This window comes from Bidens hawaiensis, unplaced genomic scaffold (genome assembly GCF_021521415.1).
Source record: "Bidens hawaiensis isolate Kalapana, Puna unplaced genomic scaffold, B.hawaiensis_p1.1 tig00061505_1, whole genome shotgun sequence".
NCBI classification, from domain to species: domain Eukaryota; kingdom Viridiplantae; phylum Streptophyta; class Magnoliopsida; order Asterales; family Asteraceae; genus Bidens; species Bidens hawaiensis.
The window spans coordinates 41056-58154 of NW_027501068.1; the positions used below are offsets into that span (position 1 = coordinate 41056).

The 17099-nt window shown below is 35.0% G+C and overlaps 2 protein-coding genes and 1 non-coding gene across 3 annotated transcripts; 2 read left to right on the forward strand and 1 right to left on the reverse strand.

Annotated features, from left to right (window-relative positions):
• The first annotated feature begins 10884 nt into the window (after positions 1–10884).
• On the forward strand, positions 10885–14468 carry LOC143603389 (uncharacterized protein OsI_027940-like). The gene is made up of 6 exons (XM_077080193.1): positions 10885–10973; positions 12396–12576; positions 12676–12829; positions 13665–13702; positions 13968–14112; positions 14204–14468. Exons 1-6 carry the CDS (start codon positions 10969–10971, stop codon positions 14302–14304), a joined length of 624 nt encoding a protein of 207 aa, XP_076936308.1. The 5' UTR covers positions 10885–10968; the 3' UTR covers positions 14305–14468.
• Positions 14469–15939: 1471 nt separating this feature from the next.
• On the forward strand, positions 15940–16013 carry TRNAV-AAC (transfer RNA valine (anticodon AAC)). Its single transcript has one exon. It is a non-coding gene; the product is annotated as a tRNA-Val (tRNA).
• A 217-nt stretch (positions 16014–16230) lies between these two features.
• On the reverse strand, positions 16231–16988 carry LOC143603390 (thiamine pyrophosphokinase 1-like). Its single transcript, XM_077080194.1, has 2 exons — positions 16683–16988; positions 16231–16392 (listed from the first exon to the last, which is right to left on the reverse strand). Exons 1-2 carry the CDS (start codon positions 16936–16938, stop codon positions 16271–16273), a joined length of 378 nt encoding a protein of 125 aa, XP_076936309.1. The 5' UTR covers positions 16939–16988; the 3' UTR covers positions 16231–16270.
• Positions 16989–17099: the final 111 nt, after the last annotated feature.

Below are 17099 nucleotides of genomic sequence, written 5' to 3' on the forward strand. Positions count from 1 at the left end.
TGAATAGAATAAATGCATGGGACCGATTATTGAGGTTTTTAAGAAAAGGTTATCGTTGTGGAAAGCTAAACAATTATCATATGGGGGTCAGATTACGGTGATTAAATCGGTCTTGAATTCTCTTCCCACATATTATTTCTCATTATTCAAAGCTCCGGAAGGGGTTTTGGAGAAACTCGAAAGACTTCGTAGAAATTTCTTTTTTTCTTTTTTTTTTTTGGGGGGGGGGGGGGTCGGAGGAGAAGACAAAGATGAATTGGGTTGCCTGGGATGTGGTTGTGGCTCCGAGTGAAGAGGGAGGTCTCGGGTTACGAAGACTTAGAGATGTTAACGTCTCACTCCTTGCTAAGTGGTGGTGGCGGTTCAAAAACGAGAAAGGTAGTTTGTGGTGGAAGGTGGTTTGGGCTATTCATAGTTCATCAAGATCATGGTCTGGTATCCCGGCAAAGATGTCTGCACCGTGTCCGTGGAACCAAATAGTAAGCCTTAATTCTACTTTTCTCTCGTTGGGTATCGACTTAAATAAGAGTTTTCGGAACACAGTTAAAGATTGGAGAAGTACATGGTTTTGGCTTGATTGGTGGTTGGAGTGGGGCCCGTTATGTGTTCGTTTTCCTAGGCTCTTCGCCCTGGAGAAGAATAAAACTTGCGTTGTGGCCGAGAGGTTGTTCATGGCTGATGGTTTCATTTGTGGGAATTGGGATTGGACTAGGCCGCCGACCCGCGATGCGGATGTGTTGGAGCTGAGGCAGTTGCTCCAAATCTGCCTCCAGGTTCATTTGGAAAATGGTGCAGATAGAGTGGTGTGGGTCGGGGGAGATTGTTAGGATTTTTCGGCCCGGTCCATCAAAAAACTAATTTCGGCTCGTTCTAATAATGACCCGGGTTTCGTGTTTGAATGGAGTAAATATTTACCAAAAAAGGTGGGCATTGTGGCATGGAGAGCGGTCTTAGGCCGTTTACCAACTTTTGATGCTCTAGAAAGAAGGGGAATTTCGGTGAGCACCCGTTTATGTCCGATTTGTAATGAGTTGGAGGAGTCCGTGGAACACTTGTTTGTATCGTGTAGCATGGCCCAAGCGATGTGGAGTGTCATTGCCCAATGGTGTAAGGTTCCTCCTCCGCTTTTGTTTTCCTTTCGGGATGTTTTGGATCTCCACAAATTTGTACCCATGTCCTCGGAGAAAGCAAAGGCAGTCTATGCAGTGTGCTTAGTTGCAACTTGGTGCTTGTGGAAAAGGAGAAATTTATTGGTTCATAGTGGGGCCGGATCGACATAGCCGGACTTGTGGAAGAAATAAAAGTAATGTGTTTCTTGTGGGTGAAGAATAAAGGGAGACGAAACAATCTTACGTGGGATAAATGGCGATATTTTAGTTTTTAGTGGGTCATTTGGTAATTCATAGTTGGCGTGGATGTTGGATTATTTCCAGCATGTTGTATGTTTGTAATCTTTTCTAGCTTCTTGCTAGAGTTTTGGAATGAATTTGTTGGTCTTTCAAAAAAAACTATTTAGAATTAAATTCCTATGTAATTATTAAACTTTTTTTTCGATCGATGACTTTCACAGTTAAGTTATCTCACTGCGCGAACACGCTGCGCCCCGCCACCCCACACAGGCCAACTATGTTGACATGATCGAGATCCACGCTAGCATCCGAGCTTGGCTTGGCGATCCCGGTAAAACCCAGTTGGCTCACCCCGCCCGAAGACACGACATGTTTTAACGCTCTGTTAAAATCCGATCGGAATCAGGATTCGAACCCGGGACATCCGGGTCATCCATCATGTTTCTGGCCATTGGGCAAGCCCGCTGGTTTTTTGTTAAACTTTTTATTCTTCTTTCATGACATTTATTAAAAATTTCATAATAATTAAATGATATTGAAAAACTTGAGTGGTTTTTATATTTTAAAGGAAAATTGGTTTTTATTGGTCCCAACTATTGTCTTTTGGTCATTGTTGGTCCCAACTAACGAATTGGTCACTAATGGCCCCAACTTTTAATGTACTTGTTCCTAATGGTCCGCGGCTAACAGAATATAACGTCGTTAGTTGCAGGTCGCCGGAAAAAACGTTTTTGGCCGGAAAGTCGATTTTTTTGCCGAAAAACACCACCTGAACACCGCCAACACCACCAATTGACTCACCGCCAACCAACCACCATCACTTATGCACCATCAACTGATTCAACGATGGTTCTAGGGTTCCGGAGACCTTAATAATTGGGCTTTTACTAGAAAAAGGGTTACTAAAGGTACGATACAAAGTTACCATGATGTTTGAGACAAAATTGTTGAGTTTTCGGGAAAAATTGTGTGTTTTCCGGCCAAAAATGTTTTTCCAACGAACTGAAACTAACGATGTTAGAATTCTGTTAGTCGCGGACCGTTATGAACAAATACGTTAAAAGTTGAGACCGTCAGCAGCCAATTCGTTAGTTGGGACCGACATTGACCAAAAGACGGTAGTTTTGACCAATTTTCCTATTTTAAAAGGTCTGAGTGCTTTTATTAAATCGTCAAAAGGAACTTGAGGACATGTGTAATGTTGGGTTAAAAATGTCTCTTTTTAGCTCGTAGTGGAATGAAGCCTTGTAAAGATTACTTAATTATTATATTTTGGAAATATCTTATAGAATAGTAACTAACTTTCAAAAGTGTTTCAATTAGGTCACTCATGCATATTTTTCTCAAATTGAGTCACTAAATCTTCAAATCCAGTCTCACCGATTTTTTTTTTGTTAAGAAAGAAACGAAGGATAAGATTTGGGGGTTGGAATTTGCAATATATGTAGTTATATTTTTAAAAAATTAAAAAACGTTAATTATATTAAAATTCAAAAATAAAAAATAAAATCCACGTCGCCACTCAACGTCAATATCAAAAAAAAGATAAAAAGATTTCTTATGTAAAACAAAAAACAAAAACGTTAAAAAAACATGTTAAAATCTTTAATTTAATAAAATATGAAAGTTTAGTGACCTAATTGGAACACTTTTTAAAGTTTAGTTATCTAATTATAACACTTTTTAAACTTGGTTACTATTATATGAAATGCCCCTTATATTTTCTTCATTAAATATAGAGATTAAAGTAATAAAAACAACATTTAAATAAAACTTTCAAAACGAAAATACAAATAAAAATACCATGAAATAATAATAGAAACAACTATTTAATCTATTTTTTTAAGTGTTTTCATTTTTTTTCTTATTACCTACCACAAGCTCAACGCTATCAAATAATCAAGTTTTGGTAAGATAATTCATGTCGAAACAAAACATAAAAAGATAAAATTATGAGAAATTTAAACTACAGTAAATAAAATCAACCAACAACGAATAATATCGACGATCGTCTTATCTTATTCAGATAAATTGATGAGGTATCAATATTGTTTAATAAGAATATGGAGAAATTATACATATAGGTTTGATTTAAGTATGGTTTGTGAATGTTGGCTTAGGTTTACATGCATTTATAATTTCTTTTTATATAATTAGTTTGTTGTTTAATTATATCCATCATATTAATAAAATGTATAAATTTAATGAAAAAAATGCGGATCACGGTGATTGGTAGAAAGTGGGTTTGAATAGCGGTGAACGTCATTCTCTAGATGCTGCCAGAAAAGGTAACGTCCGATTTTTTGAGGTGTAGTCGTGTGCAAGCGTTGATGGAGTGTCGTATAGGTGGACAACGCCCACTACGCATGCTCTAACTACTCTTTCATGTTACGTGTCTTCGTAAATAACCTATAAAAATTACACACTTGTGATTGCAAAAGGGTTGGTCTATTCCATGAGCATAATGGAAGTTGTAATCACAAACAAAAACAATTATAACTCCATAACATATATAAGATCATAAACATGCATACTTGTGACTTTGACTTTATTTGTCTTGATTGGATAGTGGAATGGTTGCCAATTTGAATCTTCCATCTACACAATTTCTTGGAACATACAAATTTTCTTTGGCATTTACTTCATGTTACACAAACAACCAAATTTGATATTTCTTTCTTTAGAATATTCAATTTAAATATAAGTAGGATTTTTTGATAACAGGAAATATATTCCACGCCATGTGTTTGACAACTTAAGCTAGACCCCATATTCGATTAGATAAGTTTTGGTCTTGATCAAGATAGATCAAAGGCGTGTTGGAACGCTTGATAGCTACTTATAGTCTCATCTGACAGTCTAATCTCCTTGTACCAGTAGATGTAGAATCAATATTTATTTGTAATTTTTAGTTCTTAGATCGGTTTTATCATATTGATTTACGGCGTTTGTCATAGGGGTGTGCTTGGGTAATTGGGTTTGTTTGATTTTAGCCAAAAACTGAAATTTCGGTTTTTTAGTTTTTTAAAAAACGTTCGGTTTCGACTTTTGTGGTTTTTAGTTGGGTTTGATTAGGTGTTGCCATTGGGATATAAAAAATTTGGTCCGAGAAAAAAACGTTGGCAATAAATAGTGAATTTAGGCCTAAATTTATTTGCTAGTTAATAATTACTATTATATAGTTGGACTAATTTATTTTTATTAAACTTTATATTAAATTTTTATAAATTACTCAAAAATGAAAATCTATAAGTTATGTTGGGGGGTAGTTATACGCAAAACCAAAAGTTCGGTTTCTACAAAAACATAAAACCAAACTGTTAATTTTTCTTTCGGTTTGGCTTCTCGGTTTCATGCACACCCTAGCGTTAGAGACCATTTCGAGGTTATAAGTTAGACCCTGTGTAATGGTAATTCACCACCATGTGGTGTTATGCAACACGTGACATACATGTCATAAATGGAGCATTACACAAGCGCCATGTGCACAACACCCAAACGATTTGTGCAACCCCCCCCCCTCCCTCATAAACCCTCATAAAACGTTTGAGGGTGATTTTGAGGCGTTACAGACACCCATAATGACCCATTACACATGGTCTTATGACCCCGTTCAAACAGTTTTACAGGTATAGTGTAATTACTCTTGCTTCAAATTATAAACGTGGTAGGTTCATATTTACAAATTAATTGGTTGACTGCATACTATTATAGGTCCACACTGAGATCATGCCCCATGGTGCAATAAGTTCAACTACTAACGATTGATTGAAAGAAACTTTTCGAGTCATATTTATGGTGTAGTCAAATTAGTATAAAGTATAAACAAATGTTAATTAGTAATTTAGAGTAATCACGTCTAGTCTATCTTATCTTAATAATTGAAGCGATTATTTTCTCGATTTAGTGGTTGACGAAACGGAATGTTATTGTCTTTTACAAAAATAACCTCAAAAAGGACTATCTGGTTGATTCGATTATGGCCTCGAAGTTTTTATGGGTTTCGAGCAGAAATGTTTAAATTTAGCTAGATCGAGTGGTTGAAAAACCCTCTCCTTGTTATGTATTTTTGGTTTTTGCCCCGGCTAAATTCTTTTTAGTCGGTCGCTTTTAGTTTTTATTTCTTTAGGCTTGTCAAAAAAAAAATCAGCTTTTGTCTTGTATGATTATTTGCATATGTTAGAATTTGGTTTCAGCCTTCAAGTATGAAATTACACGTTTTTTCTGTTAAGTGTGTATGAAAGGATCAAAATACTTCTTTATTAAAAGAAAATATATTTAAAATTCATATGCCGATCTTTTTATCAACAAAACAAAAATAAGTAGATTAGAGGAACTCACCCCTTGCTTGAACCGTCGAGCAGACTTGAATAGTGTCTGAAACCCATTGTTACTCAAATCAATATAGGTAAAGGTTTTTTCAAATGAGTTAAGTTATCGTACACAGCCTCCTAAATCTAGGAAGGGTTCAAAGACACAAATGATTGTAAAATATAACACAATGTTGAGTAATGCAGAATAATGTCGACATTTAAAGAAAGAATATCGAAGAAAAAAAGACAAATGACGTAAATAAACAAACAGTCACAATGATAAATAAAAAGACACAATGATCCAAACAAAAATTCTAAAATCCTTCAACATTGTTCCCATGATTTTATGACACTTTTTATAACCAGAAAGGACGCCGTATCACTAAACCAATGGGTTAGGAGTAAAATATTTAGGATTTTAATATATTATGATTTTAAAGAGAAAATTATGAAAGAGTTATGTTATGATATTCAGATTTTTTTTGGCATAAAAAGCATTGAGCCAACTAGGTTTGTTCTATCTTTCAACTTTAATATAAAAGATCATTTCAAATACAATGCATTTGATGAGTTGAATGATGACTTGGAAGTTGTAAAATGTATAATGAATTTTGCATTTAGTCAAATGCGGAAATGGAAAATATTTTGTGAGTGTGAAGAAATTAACGAAGAGAGGAAAAAAAAAGACATAGGGATGTAACTGCGTGTTAAAAAAAATCCTTTAAAGGAGTTTCATTTACCATTGGATTTGACTAATGTTTGAAGGGTCATTGGATCATTGACGAGACACTAACCTACTCGATCATCTTCATTCCATCTTAAGAAAAAAACTTGTAACACCGCGTCTTTTACCCTCTTTAATTTAAGCTTAAAAGTAATAACTTAGGAAGTACAGGGACCAAAAGTGCAAATTCTGATAATTTGTTCCCATGGCGATACGTGACGGGGTAACAATCAACCCATCACGTAGCGCGATGAGCTTGGTGAGTCACCAGACACGTGTTGAACACCGTGTCGACACGTGGCACAATATGACAGGCCACGTGTCATCACCGCATAAGGCGGTGTAAAATGGCGGCGTCGCGATACGCAACGGGCCACAAGGGACCTATCGCGTATCGCGATAGGGTTCAAAAACGGCTTTAAAAGGGGAGGACTGGTATGAACCCCATTCATCCCAACTCACCTTCATTTTCACATAGTTAACCTAGGGAGGTGTGCCCAATAGCCGTGACGAGCCGACATGCCATTTTCTCGTAGTACGTGCAAGAAACGAAGTTGGAATTAAGCTAGCAATCACATAAGCGAGTAGATCAAGTCCTGCCTTATCGTGTTATCAATATAAGCATCTGAATTAAGGTAGGAGTTATGTTTAAGTTATTTGAATTATAGCTTAGACTATCAATCGAGGTTATGGCCTTTAACTTTGATCATATTTTACAAACATTCATTCACAATCATATTTTCATAAAACGTTACTTCATGATGAAGTAATGTTAAACAAAAAAGATATTTTGACGGGCATGTAGTAACTGAAAGGGGGGTATCATTAGTAGTAAGTTTCTTGCCTAAGGAAAAGTAATTCGCATAAATCCCAATCAACCGAGGGACCCGTTTACTTACCTGGAGAAACTTACTAACGTGATAGAACCTATTAGGCCAAAGCATGCTATATCAAACGTCACATAAAACTAAGTGTTTTCATTCACAATCAAAGATAAACAATTTCAAGGTTAAGTTTACAATCATAGCTTAACATTATTCAAAACATTCATACGAACCTATTTATGTATAGGTTAATATCATTCACAGTCGATCAATCAATCAGTCAAGGTTTACAACACCGACGGTACAGGTGAATACGTTCAAACCTTTTTGATCAGTCAAAATATATTTATACTCAATGAGACGAACGGGTGTTTGTCTTAACGAATCAATCAATGTCTACATGAGATCGAGTAATCTCTAAAACTTTATAATACAAAATAGAAAATAAAGTCAACTCAGACCGAATACACATGTGTCTGGATCCAAACATAACCGTTCAGCCTAATCATTCTAAGGCTACGTGGCCGCGGGCTAATGGTCATAGCTAGTCTCTCGGAAAAGGGCTACGTGGCTCGGGAACAATTGTGTGTGTAGGGCAGTGGTACATAGACCAGAAGTAAAAATGCTTCTGCTGAGCTTGTAGAGAAAACTATATTTGTATCATATTGTCATTCAAATGTTTTATTGAGTCATACGTGTTCACCAGCATATAGCTGACTTATTTTTCCAACCAATTGCAGGTAATTAAGCATAAGTAGCATTAACAAGGATTGGAGTCTTAATGAAGATAGAAGCGCGTACAAGATGGCTCCGTTTTTTATATAAAATCCTTGTAATATAAAAACATATCTTTTGTAAACCAATACTCGGGTATTAAATTCCCGAGTAAATTTTCAATGTAAATTAATATTATATTCAACTTAAAGTCTTCCGCTAAAATTTACCCATAAACTCTGAAATATTTACAAAACAAGTACCAACTTGTGGTCACATGCCTAGGCCCTAAGTCGGGGTGTGACAAAACTCGTCATACCCGTGAAAACCATAGTTGAATCTTAGTGTGGGCCAATGTAGGGCGCAACCCACCTAGCCTTTTTATTCAGTAGTGTAATTTTCTGAAAAAATCAAATAAATAAATAAATTATATGTATAAGTCTGGCTCATCCAGATTATTGTTTAAAATTCTCTGACCAGCCTATATTATATGTTCAAGGTCCATCACTAGTCAGCAAACTCTATTACCCAATCTAGAAATGAAGTATTTCGATATCTCACTTTAACTACTTACGCTCGTGATCATTATCACTGTGTTTTTTAAAAATATGTTAAAAAATTAGGATCATGATTGGCCTGACATTTATTCGAAACAAAGTGTACCATAAACTAGTGGACAAAACTCTCCTTCTATTGTTTATAGATAAGAATCGGTCAAACATAATAATTAAGAACTATGATAATTCATAATTGAAAACCTATTGATGCATAACTAGAGGGTGCACCGAGTTCGCTAGTTAGAACGTAACATGTTACCCGATTATCTTATGTATTAATGTAATATTAAGAGAATATAAAAGGTCAATGATGTAAATAACAATAAATTATATATAATTATTTTTTGGAAAAACAACAAAAATGTTCATTTTTGACCATGGTAATCTCAAACATGTCCATTCATATCCTACCGGTTTCATTATGTCCCGTTCAAAACCAACCGGACCACCTTTGTTTCTAGCCCAATGATCGATCGACACTTGTCAAGAATGTTTTTCGTTGGCGCCTTGTTTTCTGACCTGCCCAACAAAAATGTTTCAGGCGGCGCCTGGTTTTTTCAAGAGTGTCGGTGATTTTTCTAGGCGGCAACTACATTAATCTAGGTGTCGCATGGTATTTTTTTTAACTTGATTTTTTTATTAAGGTTACTATTTAATAAGATCCTTCGAGAAACCGGATTGTTTGACAGGTTTAAGACGACTACCTGGTAGCGATACATACAGTGACTTCAAATGCCTTGATAAATTTTGTGCTCTTTTATGTCCATCCGTCCCTGGACAAGCCTATACATTTCACATTTAAATATCAAAATATAAAATAAAAATAAAAAATATTCAAATTTTTTTGGCGTCGTAGAGTTACTATGCACGACCCGCTGAATTCTTTTTAGAAACGTGGCAGTATCGGGAGCAAGAGACCCAAATGTATCAAAAGCAAAAGGAATAAAGGCGTGTTGATTCTCCACACACGCCTTCTCGTGCTTAGCAATTTTTCCTGCTTCTGCCTTTAACACGGCCTGCCTAGCAACAAACCCGGTGTCCCTAAGCCCGGCAAGAGAATGAAGTATTAAAATAGACCCCCCCCCCCCGTTTCCTGAAGTTCGTTGGTGCATGAAATTTAAAGTTGGTTCAAGGCCTACCGAAACTGTCGGTATCAACTGATTCCAATTCCTCAGAGAAAACGAAACTGAACCAGCTCCACTGCGATAAAAAATCCAAAACTGATTCCTAAAAGAACCCAATCCGTTCACCTCTAGCGCGGGGTGTAATACTAGTTTATAAAGGTTTTTCTGATAAATACCAAAGACAATAGCAATAATTAACATAAATATCGTAACCAAACCCAACACAAAAGCCCAACACAAAAGCCCACCATACCCATTATCAACTAGAAACCGATCACTACTCAGTCAAAAAACCACACCTACCCAGAGGCCAGAACTAGAGGTGTAAGAAACCGGTTTAAAGCCCAAACCGAACCGCTTTGGTCAACAACTGGTCAAAACCGGTTTAACTCAAACCGGTTCGGTTTATAAACCGGTTTAGAAGCAAGATAGGCCGGCCTGGTCACACAGGTTCGGTTCGGTTTATAAACAGGTTTAACCAGTTTCAACCCGGATTTCTCAAACCGGTTCGGTTTTAAAACCGATTTGATAGATTTTAAGGGGAACCGGTCCTGAAACTTACGGTTTGGTTTGGGTTGGTTTGGAAACCGGTTTGGGTGAAACCGGTTTTAAACCCAAACCGGTTCGGTTTGATTTGTCTAAAACCGGTTCCAAACCGGTTTTTTTTGTACACCTCTACCCAGAACCAGCTCCATCTCCACTTGGTTCTTGACTTGACTTGACCAAAACCAGAACCATAATCGATTCTTAAAAAATACCCAATTTGTGCACCTCTGGTGGTGAACAAATCGGTTAGCCGGTTTATTTTTTGCGAGAATTAACCGGTTAGGCCGGTTTTTCAGGCCGGGTAGTAACTATTGACCGTTTAGACTGGACCGGTTAAGCGATTAATAACCGGAAAAAACTCGATTTTTAATAACATAATAATTAAAAAAATCGGCTAACCGGTTCGGTTGACCGGTTTTGAAATCAATAATATAGACCGGTTACTTAACGGCGATTGGATCAGTTAGTAACCGGTTAAGATTAGACCGGTTAATAACCGGTTAGGAAATCGGGTATAAACCGATTCAGCGCTGGTCATAATACTAGTTTATAAAGATTTTTTTATTAAATATTATAACCCACTTTTATACCCATTTATATTCACCAAAAAGAATATAAATAAATAATGAACCTAAATATCTTAACCAAGCCCAATAAAAAAGCCCATTAAGAAGTAGAAAAATCTGGAAGGGTTTAAGATCAAAGTAGTCAGTCAGCTGCTGCTGCTGCTGCTGCTGTATCTATCTATCAGATCACTTCTCTTCTAGGGTTTTCTTTACTTTACTTTACATCTTTCATCTTTCCTACACAAACAAACATGAGGTAATAATCTTTATTATTATTATTTTGCAGCCTTCAGTTTAATTATTCTTTGATCTTCTGTCACACTTTTGATTATTATCTGTTTGTTATATAGCTGTATATAGTATTATTGTTCTAAAAAGTTTTGAGCTTGATTGGTTTTTATAGCATTTGTGTTGTGGGTTGTTTCAGATTTTGAGGGTTGGATTAGACATGTATGACTTGTTTGAATTTTTTTTTGTTTTTTTTTAATTATGTTTTTGATTTTTTAGTGTAGATTTTTAGTAGCAGTATATTGTTCTAAAAAGTTTTGAGCTTGATTGTTTTTTATAGCATTTGTGTTGTGGGTTGTTTGAGCGTTTGAGGGTTGAATTAGACATGTCTGACTTGTTTGGTTTTTTTTTAATTATGTTTTAGGATTTTTTTGATGTAGATTTATTTTAGCAGTATTATCTGTTTGTTATATAGCTGTATATAGTATTATTGTTCTAAAAAGTTTTGAGCTTGATTGGTTTATTAGCACTTGTGTTGTGGGTTGTTTCAGATTTTGAGGGGTGGATTAGACATAAGTGACTTGTTTATTTATTTTTTTTAATTATTTTTTTGGATTTTTTTAATGTAGAATTAAAATTAGCGGTATTAACTGTTTGTTATAGCTGTATTTTGCATTATTGTTCTAAAAAGTTTTGAGCTTGATTGGTTTTTAGCATTTGTGTTGTGGGTTGTTTGAGATTTTGAGGGATGAACTAGACATGTATGACTTGTTTATTTTTCATGTTTTTAATTATGTTTTTCTGTTTTTTTTAATGCAAAATTTTTTAAGCAGTAAGGAATTGAACCCGGATAGTTAGATTCTTTAGATAATTTGTTATAGGCTATATATTGTACTACTATTATTATTATTAATATTAATATTATTATTATTATTATTCTAAAAAGTTAGTGCTTGATTGGTTCATTTAGCATTTGTGTGGAGGGTTGTTTTAAGATTTTGAGGGATTAATTAGACATAATCTAATTTTTTTTAATTATGTTTTGGGATTTTTTTAAACTGCTAATTAATCATTAACATTACTGAAAAGTACTCCTTTTGATTATGAGCTATTAATTTTAGCTGTGTATCATCTTATATATTTAAAAAGTTTTGACCTTGAATGGCTTATTAGCATTTGTGTTGTGGGTCGTTTGAGTTTTTTTTCAGGGATGAATTAGACATGTGTGATTTGTTTAATTTTCACTATTTTTTTATAAGTATGTTTTGGCCTTTTCAAGGTTTGATTTTGGTTATTTTTAAAAAATATAATCTTCATTCACCTTTTTTTTATTCTTGTCGGTGTTTCATGTCAGAATTAATAGTTGTAATCTGGTTAGATTGGAAAATTTGTGTTATAGATAGCGTGTTGGTTGGATATTTTAAATAATCTTTGTTATCGTACTCTGTAGTCGCCACCCCGAGGTTAAGTGGGCCCAGAGGGAGGACAAAGTGTTTATCACAGTGGTATTGGCCGATACAAAAGACGCAAAAGTCAATCTTGCCCCTGAAGGTGTTTTTACATTCTCTGCTAAAGCTGGTCAGCATGAGTATGACCTTAAGCTCGAGCTTTTTGACAAAGTTAACGTAGAGGTAAGCAGTAATTTTACCATTACGCCCTTCTTGTTTGTCTGTTATTTTGCTACTTTGTGTATATAATGTTGAATATTTTTGTTTGTTTGTTATGTGTAGGAAAGCAAAATAAATATTGGCGAGAGGAGTATTTTTTGTATTTTGGAGAAAGCAGAGCCGAAATGGTGGAATAAACTTTTGTCTGGAGACGCTAAAACCCCACATTACTTGAAAGTTGATTGGGACAAATGGGCTGATGAGGATGACGAAGCTGGTATGCCATGACATCTTTTTAACTTATCATTGATTTGTTTCACCATTGCTGACTGTGCGAGTTGGTTAAGAGGCCAATATGGACAGTTTTTTATATTAGTATACACACATATACGTATATGTATAGTGTTTGGATCAAATACAAATGAAACTTAACATGCGAAGTGAAGAGAAAATAGCGCGGTTTGTATTTTGTTGTGGCATAATTACTCTATTCAGAGCAATTGCAATTTTGCTACCACACGTTTTTTTCTTTTTTCACTTCACACAGTTTGCACGTTAAAACTAGTGTTGAGCGTGGTGCGGTTTTGGGCTAAAACCAAACCAAAAACCGTTTTTTCAGTTTCAGTTTAGTTTCGTTTTTTTTGGATTTTGTCACTTGAGCTTGAAAATTTTAGTCGCAAAAAAAAAGTTGGCCGAAAACAATGAATTTAGTAATAAATGATTTTGTTAATTATTAACTAATTGACTATTATACATTTTGCCAAAAATATTTTAGTTACATATTTATGAAATTTTTATAATTTACATATCTAAAGAAATAAAATAAATAAAATCTAGAAATTTGGTTCTGTTTCTATTACATGCAAAACCAATACCGAACCGTAAGTTCAGTTTTTACAAAAACATACAACCAAACGTCGGTTTTTGTTTCGGTTCGGTTTATTCGATTTCTTACACACCCCTAGTTAAAACTTATTTGTAGTTCATCCCACCCCTATATGTGTGTATGTGCGCGCATTGTTTTTTTTCTAATAAAATTTTAAAGTTATATTATTTTGAATCCAACTTTGAATGTTTGCTAATATAATTAATTTTTTGCTTTCGTGTTTCAGGCCCTGCAGATCTTGACATGGGAGGAATGGATTTCTCTGTAAGAAATTTCCAACTTAAAATTTGATAAACATTTTTCTTGATTATTTAAATAAGTTTTCATATTTATTCACATAAATTCATTTCTATTGTAGTTTCTTCTATAAAATAAACTTGATATATATTTATATTTTTTACCTAATTTTTTAACCTAAATAAGAGACTTAAATAATTTAATGTTTTATTTTTGAACTACTAGTTTTATAAGATTTTATTTAAATAATTTAAATATAGTGTATTTAAATAATTTCTTTATTTTTGCACAGAAATTTGGTGACATGGGCATGGGCGGCATGGGTGGCATGGGGATGCCCGGTATGGGCGGCATGGGTATGCCTGGAATGGGCGGTATGAGCGGCATGCCAGACATGGGTGACTTTATGGGCGGTGATGATGAAGATTCCGATGAAGGTAACTTATTATAAGTTTATAAACTTTAATCATGTTAACTTGTGACATATTATTATTATTATTATTAATTTAAACCAATATGATGATGTAGGTGAAGAAGCAGAGTCGAAGGGTGCAACTGGCAAAGAGGGAGAAGAGAAAAGCGAAGGCGCAGAAACCGCCTCAGCAGCAGCTGAGGCTACCAGCACATAGATTGTTTAGTCAACATGAATGGTGGTAGGGTTTTTTATTTGAGTTTGGATTATTTGACTTTGGATGTTGACTGAATGAAACTTATGGTTTGCTTTGTTTCTACTTGTTAAGAGTGAAACTGTCCATTTTCAATATCGACGTTTGAGTGCTGTAATTCTCATAGAAGTTTTATTGCATTATTCGACGCCATTGTTTTCATAGATCTTTTGTGCCCGTTCGCTTGATGTTTTGTTAAATAGTTGAACACGAACGTAACGTGACGTGGAATGTTTGTTTCTTTTATGTGTGCTTATTTGGTTATATATGTGAACATATACATTTACATACTCCTGTTTGTTAAGTTCATTTACAACTTGAGTTTCCATCAAACGGGTAATCAGACCTAGGAACAAACCTTATTGTTAATACTCGGTTTGGGTCATAGACGGGTCTCTCAGGTGCTAGTATTGGAACTAGGGATAAGCAAATTCGGTACTGGTACCAATTGGTAGTTTGGTACCTGTACCTAAAACAATACCGATCTGTTACCGTCGGTAACCGAATCGGTACTAAAGTTGAGTTTCGGGATCAGTATGCCGTATCGTCCCGGTACCGGTATTTCCTGAATTTTTACTTTCAATACTGGTATTGTACCAACCGGGTTGGAACTGGAACCGGTTCCGGTTCGGTTCCACCAGTTAGGTTCCGGAACCGGTTTTTTTGTGCACGTCTATCGTCCGGTTACCGTATCGGTACCGAACCGAAAATTCCGGTATCGGTACCAAGAATTTGTGATTTTCGGAATCAGTATCTTCGGTACTGGTGCTGGTCCGGCATCGAGCTCATCCCTAATTGGAACCGATATGACCGATATGAGCACTTTTAGGCAATATTGCACACCCAGACCCGAACTTTTGGTATTTTTGTAGGACATGGGAATGGACCTTACTGTATTCTAAGCGAATATAGTCGGTTCATGTTTGGCGCGTCTCATGTGTTTGACAAGTGAGACCTACTTCACTCTGTATGGGTTGGTTTTGGTCTAAAACCATAACCATAACATAACTGAGATGTCGGTTAATGGATAATTGGTAACGGTCAGTTACGCCGTTTTAGTTAATTAATTTTAAAGGTTATATAGCGGGTCGATTAATCGTGTATTTGGACCTAACCAAAAATAACTCAAAGCAATATAACATGGCATATGATTTGGGCATAACCTTTTCTTTAATCATGTAATAAATTGTTATAACACATTTTCATATATCAGTATCTACTATATTGTTTATACTACATAGCATTTTAAGTGAATACATATAATCTATAATAAATAATAACAAAATAGGTTTAGGTGGGTATGGAAACGTTGTTAACTATAACCGACCCACTATTATTGGTTATGAAAAATCATTAAATTGACCCCATTAATTTTGTTACGGTTCGGTTTCTTCAGTTAATTTGTTTATGAATCGGTTAATCTGGTTTTTGCACACCCCTAGTATTGTGTTTGGAGTTTGATTAACCAAGGTTTTTAATGAACACTTCAACGTTTTCTAACCGAGTTCATAAATCTGTCGCTCGATAAACGATTGATTCAACCTATTTATTGTCCGATTCATTGTATAAGTTTATATAATGTATGAATCAATCACAAATGGTTTCGTGGTGTAGTTGGTTATCACGTCAGTCTAACACACTGAAGGTCTCCGGTTCGAACCCGGGCGAAGCCATTATATATTTTTTTTAACAGTTTACTAGATTTTTAATGTTGGAAAACACCACCAGATAACATTTTAATTTGACACATATTTCAACATTAACATAACAAAAATGAAAAGAACCAAAGGTAAGTAAATAATAATAACAGTAGTAACAAAAACTATCCGTAGCGAATGTTAAGTCTTCAAAGACTCATACACAATTACAAATTACGTCAAACAAAAAACTCGATGGACAGCGAGAATTAAGGAGCTTCACTTATACAACTTCATGTCTGCTTCTTAAGAGATATTGTCCACAATAGATCAGAATCAGATTTAACGGTTACCGTTTCACCTTTAACAAGGTTTGAAGTACTTACTAAACCGCCGAATCTCATTTCCGTATTATCTGCAAACATGAAAATTGTTAATGTCATGTTTGAAAATCCTATGAAATATACATTTCCTTTGCATGGTCAAAATTACCATTTTGCCCTTACAAATACTTGAATGGATATATGAAACTAATTTCAAAATAACATTAAATTGAAATATTTTATACCAAAATTTAGAAGTAATAATTTGTGAAATATTTTATACTAATTTCAAACTAATTACCATTTTAACCCCTTACCGAACCCGCCAGACCCACCCATTATTTCACATACTAATAATTTGTGATGCACAGCAAGCACTTACCGAGATCCCATTGCAGCCCGGTAGTTGTAGAGCTTCCGCAAGGTGTACCAATGGGAATAAGACCACAATGTGGGCCCTCAACCGAAGACAACACATTAATCTCATGATATCGGGTACTAGGAAGAAGTTGTATAAGACAATCATCCGACAAAAGCACGATCCGTGTTGTTGAAAACCAACACAACGTGTTAATATTTCCCATTTCGTGATCAAACCGACCACCAAGTGCTCCAGCAACAAGTATGCAAAGCTGCATTAACACAACAAAACATATATATTAATATTAATATCACAACTTTGTAAACTAACAAGTATCCAATCTGATAAATTATTACTATATACTCCCTCCGTCCCATTAAAAGTGTCAATATTTCTATTTTTATTTGTCCCATTACAAATGTCTCACTTTCAAAATTT